The sequence below is a fragment of the Xiphias gladius genome, chromosome 6, assembly GCF_016859285.1.
Source record: "Xiphias gladius isolate SHS-SW01 ecotype Sanya breed wild chromosome 6, ASM1685928v1, whole genome shotgun sequence".
Taxonomy (NCBI): domain Eukaryota; kingdom Metazoa; phylum Chordata; class Actinopteri; order Istiophoriformes; family Xiphiidae; genus Xiphias; species Xiphias gladius.
In genome coordinates, this window is record NC_053405.1 from 15395260 (window position 1) to 15408082 (window position 12823).

At 37.2% G+C, this 12823-nt stretch overlaps 1 protein-coding gene across 1 annotated transcript in view; it reads right to left on the reverse strand.

Moving 5' to 3' along the window:
• Positions 1–11774, reverse strand: part of pex5la (peroxisomal biogenesis factor 5-like a) — a 50401-nt gene extending 38627 nt beyond the window's left edge. The window contains exon 1 of the mRNA XM_040128837.1: positions 11706–11774. Within this exon, the coding sequence (XP_039984771.1) occupies positions 11706–11774 (69 nt within the window). The remainder of the gene's footprint in view (positions 1–11705) is intronic.
• Between the last annotated feature and the right edge of the window lie 1049 nt (positions 11775–12823).

A 12823-nucleotide genomic window follows, 5' to 3' on the forward strand; every position in this document is an offset into this window, starting at 1 on the left:
TAGGAAGATAACACACATTTGTGCTCCTTTGCAGTTCATCATTTATTCACACAATCTTGACAGAGATACACTTAAGTGATTCAAATGTGCGTTGATCCACTCAGATGTTGGAGATTTTGCAACTATTTTAACAGTTTTTAGGATTGGTGCTTGGATTAATGTTTATGTGAAGAACACAGAGAAACAAAATATTGGAACCTTATTTTAATCATATATTTTGGCATGTAACGGAGAACCCACGCTCTCTTGACCACAGTCATATCAATCATATACTGTATATTTTGAGTCATGGTGAAGCCAAGTGACTTCTCTTTGTTAACTGATTCCTATTTAATTGTGTCACTGGTATTTGACAACTGTGATATAGTGTGGGTGTATTGCTTCTTTAGTCGTGATGTTGCCCAAATGTGCAGCTGTTCTGTTCTGACACAGCTGATGTTTAGCCATTGGTTGATGGAGATCTTCATCAGTGTAAAACCTGCCTGTGCATGCAGCTCGTCCTTGATGAGATATCCCCCCAACCTTCTACTATCTTTTTGTAACAGAACAGGCATATTTTAAATGCCTGAAGGGGATTTTTCATGTTTTATCAGAGCATTAGGCAATTTTGGAATGATGGTGCACTGAGAAGACTGGCTCTATAGTGAAAGTGGACACAGTTTTTCATGTGTGTGCATGTGTTCATGGAAAATCTAATGCAATTCAGCTCAGTCCTAAATCCTACCTTTAAAAAAGATAGTAACGTTCAGTTTTGATTAACACTGTCAGAGAGGTATTAATACTACTGTGTGTTTTTTATTGAGTTGGCACAGTAATTACAGTAGTGGTGATTGTGTACCGGACTGAATTATAGTAAAGTGTGTTTCTAATATTCTTCTGTCCTCATGTTTGCAAATGGAGTTGGTAAAACATAAGAAACACATTTCAATATAATGCATTACAACTGCAAATTACAACCAGAATAATAAACATATAGTTAAATTAATGCCTGTTAAGTGACAAGTCATGCTTTCCCAGCCTGAAGTCTTTTTTCATGCAGATGCACACATATAAAACCCCTCTTCCAGAAACCCAGTTAAATGCATACAGTTTAGGAAATGGGGCATCTCATGTACATTATGTTTAAGGAATCGCTTTACTACAGAAAGACGACCAGTTTACTACAGTGCATGTAATCTCACTGAATGAGTGCTAGTCACCATTGAGAGAAGGATTGAGAAGAGCTTGGATGAGAGAAACCCAATGGATATGTCCGAAAAAATTAATTGCTTAACAATTATTGCTTATCTCACCTTCCAAACCATGAAAATGCTAATCACCTTGCCCTTGATGCACCAGTTTGTAGGCTTGCCAGTGCAGGTGCAGAATAGGTTACATCCAATTCATTATTGTTACCTTGAAGCCTCAATACTCCAGGTGCAACTGGGCTAAATTTACCAACCACTGCTTCATAATTTGGAGGTGAAAACCAGTTTTGTCGTATAGAAAGGATGATCCGCCATCAATGTTGACAGCCTGTGTAGCGTGTGTATAATGCTAGCAGCAAGGAAACATGACATTTGCTATCGTTGCTCTCCAGGCCAGTGCTCGCAAGCAGAATTTTAATGAAGGTGCTGAAAGTTTAATTACCAAGCATGGAATGGAGTGCACACAACATGCCATATGCTTGATATGAAAGATGCTGAATGAGGTTTTCATAGCATATCTACACAGTGTAGTACAATTACAGATGTATAGTATATCCATCCATCCTGAATTATACTGTGGCATTATAGTAGCCATTTTACCCATGTGCTTAGTTGACACTGGCTTTACTTTCTAATTGATTTGGGTCTGAAAGATCCCACTGCTATATGTTTAAAAATGATAATCTCAAAAAGGTTTCCAATTTTTCTTCCTTTATGTTTCTTTTTTTAAAAATCCAATAGCTAGCTAAAGTATTGAAGTGGTAACCCTTCCATTTGCCACAAACTGATGATGGTTACAAAACACATAAATTACAATAAAGCATTATTACACCAAGTAGGGAAATATTACATATTTAATGAATTGTAATGACTATTTTTGTCAGCTTACCGGGTCCACTTAGCTAAAACTAATGCAGTGTTATGCAGCACTCCTGCAATAAATCCTACCTTCATGAAGGTTATAATGTTCAGTTTTTGTTGAGTCAGTTTTAGAGGGTTGTTGATTCAACTGTCAACTGATAATTGTGGAGGGCTCATTTTGTGCTGCTTTTGAGCTGTATTACATTATCCAGCAAGGTATTTCTGTTATTTAGCGCACCCTACAAAATAATAAAAACACCTGTCATAGTGTAATTACGTTAGTTAGCCAAAAAGTAATTCAGAGACAGAGAAATGTAGAGTATGTTATCCGACATGGTGACGTTACTTTGTTTGGTGGTAATATCGTGTTAGACCTACTATGAACAAACTGTTATAAAACAAAAATAACAGAAATCCAAATAGACTTGAGCTGTGTCTGAAATCACTCCCTCATTCACTACTCTCTATTTAATAGACACTATATATTTTACTCAGTGGTAAGCAGTAGATTGAGATTTCAGACACTTATTTATCATCATCATTTTATGTCATCACTGTCAGGTGTAGAAATAGATCTGTGGTTGCAAAACGGAACGCATTTTTTTTTTCCATTGTTAATGGACAAATGGAGCAAATATAGTGCACTTTATAGTAAATAGGGAGTGATTTTTGGACACAGTGGTGTGTAAACATAATCCATAGGGTATAATAATGTTTTATGTATCTGAGATTCCCAAACAGAAGTAAGTTTTCTGTTTTCTGTAGCGGTCTTCTGAAACATGTCATCACTTCACAATCGTGTTTATTAGCAATTCTCATAAAATTAGAAGAAGTCATGAAGTATCACAACGATAAAACAATGTAAAGTATGTTTATTAAGCTGTCAAAGGGGTCCCTGTTTTCTCCAGGGACCCAAACGTAATCTAAAAGAGAAAACTTTAATTTATGATGAGGTACATATTATACATTTTCTTAATTGCTCAACTTTGCTTTATGCATATTTGAACAACAGAAATGTTTCTTTACTTTGAAGTTAATAACGAGTGAAATAAAAAAAATCTAGAAGATGATGGCAGTTAGTTTGGAATAAGATTTAATTCTTGCTGCACTAAAGAAACAAACAAAAACCCAACTTTTACTGCAGACAGAAAACCTTTGAAAAAGTACATAAATAATATCTGGAGAAGGGGCCATTAGTTTGTTGAGTGAGAGTTTGTGCTGCGCTGCAAGAATGCTGACCCAGCACATGTAATTAGAATCTGTGCTGCTCTGGTGTCAGAGTAAAGCTTTGGTTCATGTGAAGTCTCACAGTGTGAAGTAACCTGATTTCACCCTCTGCCGCTGCCAGCCCATGTATTTTCCCTCAATTCTGGACTACAGTGACAAATCATAGGATAAGAATACACTGGGGTAGACTTGTTTTTAGAGGCCAGAGTTTTTGATTTATTTACAGTGTGTGCATATTTGTGAAAACTGTAATGGAGTCTGACTGAAGTCTTCACTACTGTTAACTCAGTTACAGTTGTTAGTGAAAGAAGCGGATGCTTCATTTCACCTCTGCTTCAAAACTTCATAAAACCTGAATAATAACCTCACAACCGCTGGCCTTTAAAGGAAGAAATCTATCATCTCAAATGGCTTCTGCTGCTTTTATTAGATGTTTTTTGCCCAAATTCAACTCAAACACTTCCTCATTAAAATACCATCCAAAACATTGGTAGAAATTATTAAACTGACAGACCCAGCCCTGGCACAGAGAGGAGAGAAACTCTGCTTGTCATTTAAAGAAAACAAAAGCAGCAGAACCCTGTTATTATTTATCACTTCAAAACACTTTTTCCCTTTTAGCCTGTGTGTTTGTGTCTTCAGTGGTCTAGCTCACTGTGTTACGTATAAGGTCTCAGTGTATGCATATTTTATAAAATGTGTTTCTCTTTTAAAATGTTTAGAATATTTTAACTGTCTTATCTCACAAAAAAACATGGTTTACCCAAACATGCAAACATCGCAAACATTTGAACAACTTAACTTTTAAATATGATTAAATATGATTCATTACCTATTTTAATTTGTGTGTTTTGAACTTTATGCCTGGCGAGTCATTTATTTGGCAAATAATGTTTTATTATCATTGTAATATTCAGTATTCACATCTGGCTCTGGGAAATTGTCATCTCTTTTTCATAATTTTTTGACATTTTATGAACATTTTAGATAAATAATAAAATCATAAAAAAATCTCTAAAGTAATCAGAAAATAACCTTTATTGCAGCCCCATATACAAATAATACCCAAACTGTTTTTTGTGTCCCCTACATTATAGTCTTGAAATAATGATTCAGTAAGGACTTACAGGTATTAGTGTTAGATTATGAAGGTTTGTTAGTGCTTACGCATGTATCAGTAATGCATCTACGTCCTGAATGGATACTACATCCACTTGTATCATTCAGGTTTCCTTACAAGCAAACATCACAAATTAGTAACTGTGGGTAAATAAAAAAGTTATACTCACCTTGGCAGGCTCCTACAATTTTGTATTAATTTCAAACTCAGTTTTACTTATTTTTTAAAGCTCACACGGAGGTTGTCGAGTTTATGTAACATTAAATCAGCTCTCCAGGCACTGCCTTAGGCACAACATGAAGTATGTACAGTGCTGTTAATGTATAATACATTAGTTTGTCATGAAGATCAAGCGTAAACCAATGCTACATCACTGCACACAGATAATGTTTAAATTTCATGAAAATCTACAGTATGTTACATTATTGCTATTTTACATTGTAGATGATACTGAAAGTATAATATTTCTTGCTGTCTTGTTGTATGTAGGATTCTGTTTGCAAATTTTTTCATTTTTTCTCGTACTCAGAAAGTCAAACGTAGCTCCATCCAAACATCTTAGCTGACTGAACGGAGAGAATCTCTTACCAATGTAAATGACATTCATAAATGGACATGCTGGCAGTGGCTGAGTGGATGATAACCAGAGAAACATCTTTCAGTGAATAACATCTTTTGTGATGCTTGCAAAACGTCTGTTGGGACATCCACGAGTTACTGTCTGCATTCAACAGAGGTGATTTGTTAAATTCCCTGTACTCTGTGTGAAAATTTCCCTAACAATAGATGACCTTGGATTTCCCCACTCTTTATTTTTTTGACTAGTACAAATATTTTCTGGATGAAGACTGAAGCATCCCCTGCAGAGTCCTGCTTTTTAATGTTCTGACTGATTGACTGAAGGTCAGCACTGTCAAATGAGCTGAACGCTGGACATTTATAACACAACCTAATCTTCAAGTAATACATTTAATTCATTAAAGTCTCAAAGTTTTAGGTTTTTACAGAACAAAGAGTTATTGACAGAACCATGGCTTAGAGTCCTGCTCATGTTCACTGCTGACAACCTTCCAGCATTGGCATATTCTCAAAAATATGACATGGTGTTTAGCTTTGAAACAAAAATATTACTGTGATAAACTGCAACTACCTTGGTGCTTAATTGACTCACTGAGGATGAAAAAACCCAGGATGGTACGGAGTGCTGCTTTACAATTGAGTTTAAGTCAAAGTGATATATCTCTTGGATTATGTAGACTTGGCACACGTGTTGAGCTGCTAGCAGCTCTAGGGATGGGTACGTCAGACGGTTTGTTGGTCAGGCAATCGGTCCATGACTTTAGTTCTGAGTGAAATATTTCAGCATCAACTGTGTGGTGTGCCCCTGAAATATTGTACAGGTTCAACTTCCTCCAATACTATATAATTATAACCAAATACCTGCAAAACTAATGACAATTCCTAATTCCTTAATTATAACCTCAGTTTCACTTTAAGTTTGTGCTAATGAACAAATGTTAGCATGGCAACACGCTAAACTAAGATGGTGAACAAGGTAAACATAATACCTGTTAAACATTAGCATATTAGCATTGTCATTGTGATCATGTTAGCATAATGACATTAGCATTTAGCACAAATCGCTGCTGTGCCAAAGTACAGCCTCACAGAGCTAGTCTGTTTTTGTATTTTGAGCTTCTTTAAAGCTCATATTTCACTGTCAGATTTGAGCAGATATGCCTGAAAGTTGTGTCATGACTGTGAAGATAAAGGTTGTGACTACATCACTGCTGATGGGGGACACTGTACTATCAGCAGCGAAGACTAAATGATCGTTGTAGATGTTCTTCAAAGCACTTCGTGTAATTGCCATGGGGGCAAATGTTAACGATGAGATCTCTGCATTTTCTTCTTCCAGTCATACAGAAAGGGGGAACAGTAGATCTACCACATTCATCCAGGGAGATGTGTCAGGCTTTTTGGTAGCAGGTAGCATGCAAACGGCAATTATAGGTTCACTCTTAACCCAAGAGAAGCAGCTTTCTGAGCTGTTTGCCCATTGCTCTAACTACAAGGAGGTTACCATTTTCCCTTGCTGCCTTTTTTTCCCCCTTTGCTCCCCTCCTTTTATACCTTTTTGCTCCTCTAATATGCCAAGCACTTTCGCATTTTGTTTACAAGTGCTCTAATGAGTAATCTAGAAAATTATGTAATGGAAAACTTCAGCTAATTGTGCCACTTGGGCTTAACTCCAAGAGATTTCTCAGATGTTGCTGTCAAGGGAACTGTGTACCAGTTAAACTTGTCATAGCCTTGAAGGCGGGGAGGTTGAGGTGAGGACAGGAGGAGTTGGACAGGATGGAAAACACTACATAAAGGGAAACAAGGATACAAAATATCAAAGCAAAGAATTTGAAACAGTTGTTAAGATAAAACCTGGTGGGATGGTCGTCTTAAAAAAAGATTACAGCCAAGGTCTAATAATATGTGAAGTTAACATGTAAAGTATGTTGTTACCAGGAATTATATCACATGTAACTCTTCAGCATCTGTGTTGTTTTTTTTGTGGTAATTTTTGTTTTCTTGATTCCTATAAAGCTTATCTGTAATGCATCAGGTTGTTTACTCATTACAGATGCTGTTATTGTGGGTGCCAGTGAGTTGTTCCGTGTACTCCATACTCCATACTGGAGTTCACTTAATCAGGTATTTTATGAGTCATTATAATGGCTTTGAATTTGTCCTTAGGCTGAAAAATTGGAAATTAAATTGTGAAAAAGTAGAGCTAAGACTTAATTTTCCAGTATTGTGTATTTTACCTTTTTAAAGGATTGGTAAAACTGGGATTATTCTATATTATTATTATTATCATTATTAATATTATTACAACAATCCCCCTGAAAAGACCAGAACTAACACAACAGTAGTTCATCTCTCAGTACTTTTCAGTTTCCCTGCCCTGTCCATGGCACTCAGCCCAAGCCCATTTGTTCTTAATGAAGAGGTAAATCTTTAAAAACAGGCCACAGACATTTACTTCACTTTTAAAAAAGGGACATTAATTTCCAAAAACAGCTGGGCACTGTAGTTTTTAGTAAACGTTACTCAAACAGGACTGAATAGTGCATTTGTAGTAAATGTATTACTTTTGTAAGTATTCATGGCATCAGAGCGATGTGGTCTTGACTCAAAATAAACTACAGAGCCCATGTTTATAGTAATGAAGGAACATGTCACCCAGTGAAATGGGTGGCTCATTCATGTGTTCTCAATGGATTTTTGGACAACAACTGAGGTCTGTGGCTTAGATGTCAGGCTTTGACTATACAGGTAATACTGTTAGTAAAATCAATTCACTGTCAGTTTTTCTCTGATGGGATTTGTTGACATTAAGAAAAATATAGAGTATCACTAGCCTCATCCTTTTAAGTAGCAAATCAATTTCACATACAGTATTGTAATCATTAAAATTCCCGGTAAAGCGTGGTTTGGTTTTGTGTAGTTTCGTGTTTCACAGTTTGCAGCTCCTTTACTCTTTGGAATATGGGACATCTGGGGTTGGAAATGAAGGGCCATATTCACAATAGGGTTGTGCCAATAGATGTTGATTGACGATGTTTAGAGAGATTGTCAATGGCCGATGCCTTTGCCATTAATGTGTTAAATAATAATAATAATAATAATAATAATCAGTGTTGTTGTTGTTATTATTGGTAGTATAATTATTATTATTGTTATTGTTATTATTCTTGTTAGCAGGGACAGAGCTGTTTGATGTGTGTAGGTGCTGTGCTGTAATAGTTCAACGGCGTGCAGGAGGTTGATAGCAAGGCAGAACACGTCACTTAGTTCGGTTTCTTAGCCCGCTGGCTTGTCGTGGTTGTAAACAGAACTTTTGGCCCTAATTCCACCCCTCCCCCCATAGCAACCCACAGACAGAAGGGAAATGACAGGGAAGCGAAGGGACAGTCAACGTGAGAAAGAGAGAGAGGGAGAGAGAAGGAGAGAGACCTGCAAGCTGTAAACAGCTGTTTCTATGAGCCTCCCCTGCAGATTTTGATTAATGTGAAAGCTCTGATTATTAAATGTAAATAAATAATGCTAATAGTAATAATAATAACAACAGCAACATAATAGACTGTATTTGTTATCCTAATATGACTGTGTTTGCTCCGAGAGAGAGAACGAGAGAGCGAGAAGACTTTGGATCAGCACATAGAGTAGTGTATCCCCCCCCGCCCACCTTCCCGTCACAGGGTGATGATAGGACGATCAGACTAAATCTGACTACATCTGAAGATCACAAACTATTTTTATCTTACCAGTAGGAGTGCTCCTCCTTGATGGCACCAAGGAATGCAGGGGACTAGTAAATAATAACTGTAGGTTGTCACCTTGCTGCTATAGATGATAAATAGATGTATATGACGTCTTGTTTCATACTGCTTCCATTTTTGGCTTTCTTAGAAGTTTTCCTTAACTTCTCTGGGCTGGGAGCCTGGGCTGGGCTGAGACCCCTGACTCTGTGAAGCCCATGGAGACATTGTATGTGATATTGCGCTTTACAAATAGACTTGAGTTGACTTGACATGTGGCGTGAGGAGCCACAGCCTGTCACTTAGCCCCTGTCACTTGCTAAGTGACATCAAACTGGGACATGGCGCCTTTCGGCCTCAGCCACTGGAGAGTACTCTCGACATGAGTTGTGTCTGGCCACATGGAAACTACATCAAGTGGTCGTTTTGACGCTGCAGTTGTTTCAAATTTGTGTTTATTTTCCTGAAAAGTGGTTAAGCAAGGTAACATGTAAAACATTAAAGTGAGCCATGGCTTATGGACTTGAAAATCTAGGGATCAAAATGAAAGTTTTTACATGAGAAAGAAAAACAAGAGGCCTAATCTGTTTGTTTTTTTCTGATGCTTGCTTTACTCAATTCAGGCATTAAATATGTACCAACAGCTCCTAGTAAAACAATGCTGAGTTTCAACAGCTGCTTACTTCTCTGTGTTTGCTTGCATATGAGAGAATTAGTGTGGTGCACACAACAGGCAGGTTTGAACAGTGATCATTTATAAAATCTTGCAGCATTTTGTTGCTCTGTTGTTTTGCACTGCAGTTCTTAGCAGTTACTTGTAAGGCGACGTTGCAGGTATTTACTGTAAATGTGATTTGACTGACAGCAGCAGTTAGTTGTCATATGTTCAGTTTGAAGAATTAAAGTAATTCCACAGCCCCTTAGGTTAATAAACCCCCTTTGAAACCTTTAATTAATGTCAAAAATACATTGTTATCAGTCATAAAACAAGGCTGTAGGCTAAATTTTGGAGACACAGTATTTTTAAATAGGCTGTGCAGTTCTACTATAATAGCTTAATAATGCATAATCTATAGGAAAACCACTGGATTTAAAAATAGTACCACATGTCATAGTTAGGGTCGGGCAGTGTGACCAAAAATCCATATCAAGATAAATGATCAGATTTACTCTGATAATGATAAATGTAACAATGATTATTTGATACATTAGTTCATATATTTCCTTTATCGTGTTGGCTAACGTCTGATTATGTTTGTCCTGTTAAATTTCAGTATGACATGGATGTTGGCTTGTTGGTTGGTTCTTGTTACAAATACCTGGTTGTTGTAGCTACTATCATTTAATAGACAATTAGTGAAAATTGCAATATGAATAAATTTAGTTTGGTGAGAGATCCATAATGATAGTAACTTGATAAATTTGTGAATGACGGCTGTAGTCATGGTAATATGAATGTCAAACATGCCTCATAAAACAGTGTGATAGCCTATGCTTGGTTGCGTTGTTATTATGATGTTACTCAGTACATTCTGTAGCCAATACATGGTAGAGAAAGTTTTGACTTGGTAGCTGTCGGAGTGTGAAAAGGTCTTTGTGTGTTTATTTCAGATAAACTGTTGTTTGATAACGGAACCATGAAACTCATTACTATATTCCTGAGAGCTAGACACTCAATGAAAACCTTCATGAACTGGATAATGGTCCAAAAGCTACTAATGTCAGACATGAGAGCAGTTAACCTTGACATTTATTTGTATTTGTTTGTGCTTTCAGCTGATGCTGTCTCTGTGTCCTCTGAAGGATGAAGGCACTGATATTTGCAAGTGGAAAAGTGTTATAAACAGGTAATTATTGACCTATTGCCTCCATAATATTGATTTCTGTGACACTGCAGATTAAGGGAATTTAATATATAACGTCTATTAAATAGACGCACCAGAATTACTGAAATTGTTGGAGAGGGAAGTTATTCTTCACTGACTTTTCCTTACGTTGTTATTGTGTAATTTAAATGATGACAAATCATGATTTAAACATTGGAACAAAATAAGCAATTAAAAAAAAAAAAAAAAATACAAGTCACATCTTAGTGTAAAGCTGCTTCGTCTGTCAGCATAAAATTCTGCTGAGCCATTATGAAATCCCTTCCGCTTGAGCATTATCTTGGTTGTATGACAGCTCATCAAAACCGACATTGCATTAGAAAATCAAACAGGTATAAAGCATGCTACAGGTTATTAAAACACAGACAGATATAGGAGGACACACACAGCAGCGCACACACACACTGTACAGAAGCAATCAAGAACAGAGCCGTAAAACTCATATTGGCATCTGCAGCACCATCCAGCTATAACACTTAACAAGCAAAAGAGAAGTGAAAAGCGGGCACAATAATTTGCTGCAGTATTTTGTACACAGAGAGCTCAGTCAAAAGCACAGTGCGATGCTGTATGGCATAGCATTTTGGAAATGTATTCATACACTGTTTGGGCTGAGAATTAGCTGCTTATGAGGTGTAAAAGTTCATGAGGAAGTTTTTATGACCTGATTAGGAATGGGAGAGGAGATTTGTGATGTCCCCCTGGTTTATAACCCCCATAAAGTGCTAAACATACAATAAGTGTTAAGTAGAAGAGCACTATATATTTTTTCAAAGGTTAATTAGAAAAAAAAAAAAAAGGAACATGGATAAGTACAGTAGTTTGAGGCTGCTTCTACAGATCACAAGATCATTTTTCACTGTTTGTGCAAATGTAGCGATGCTGTAGAAGGGTTTTATACCCCATAGAGCAGCTGCAAATGAAATAATTGTTGCTTCTTTGTTAGATACAACAGTCATACCGCTTAAGTAATGAGTTAGTAGACAGTGGAGGTCAGTTATAGGACACTGGAAGCTTTGCTATTGTTTCAGTATAACCAGCACAGGAGGACGTTCCACTTGGAGGCAGGGAGGGAGGGCGGGGAGGTTTCTGAAATGGTTCTGCCCACCTTGGTAGTCACTGTGAGGAGGGGCTTCCCTTCTGATGACGCCTTACTTGGTATCTCCTTCAGGACCATGGCAACAGTCTTATCTGCAGCCCTAGAGTCTTTCCCCTACAACAGTGAAATCAACAATGACTTGTGTCAGGACAGTTGGACAACTCAGTGCGTTTTGCCCCCGTCTAGGGCATCTTACAGAACAAACTTTACCTTATGATGATGGAAATGCTAAAGTGTGTGGGGCTGTCTAACAACAAAACATCGACTGAAGACATTTCCACAAGACTATGGTAATGAAAAAAAGGGTCACTGCACAATGTAGAGTGTTGACTGTAGACAATGATGAGCATGGTCGTCCACAGCAGTATATGTCCACAGTATGATGACAGAATATTGTACAGAGCTCATTACACAGGCCCTATAATTTACTAAGAACTACTGTATGTATATGGCAGATGAAGGTGCTTTTCTATTATCTTGTAATGTAGTGCTGTTAGTGGTGATTGTAAAGCTACAACAGGCAAAACTAGATGTTTCAAACTCTGGAGCTGCAACAATTAGTCAATTTTGTTTTGTTTTTTTGTAACGCAAAAATGGCAGAAATCGCACGGGTTCCAGCCGCCCAAATGTGAATGTTATCTGATTTTTTTTTCCTATGATAGTGCTGTATATATCTTCTGCTTTTGGACTGTTGGTCAGAAAAATTTAGACATTTGAAGCCATTAACTTAGACTGCCTTGACAAACTTTTTCACACTTTCCTAGACCAAACAGTTAATCGGGAAAAATAATCAATTGATTAACCGCGAAAGAAAATAATGGTAATTTGCTGACCTAATATCAGCTGTCCTCAGACAGTGTGTTTGTGTTTTCAAACCTGGCTTATCTGTGATGCTTTATACCAAAGTGATGAGAGAATAAAAGAGGAAAACACAATATTGCTGAGCCCAGATTTCTCTGAATTTCATTGAATCCTACCAGTGACTATATCTGACACTATCTTTTTTTGGCTGGGTATCTGGTGGCCTGGTTGTGGCCTGGAGGTGCATACAGTACCATATGATCTCATCACAAGGTCCCTGGTTTGATTCTGGCTGGGGACCTTTGCATGTCATACCATCCTCTCTC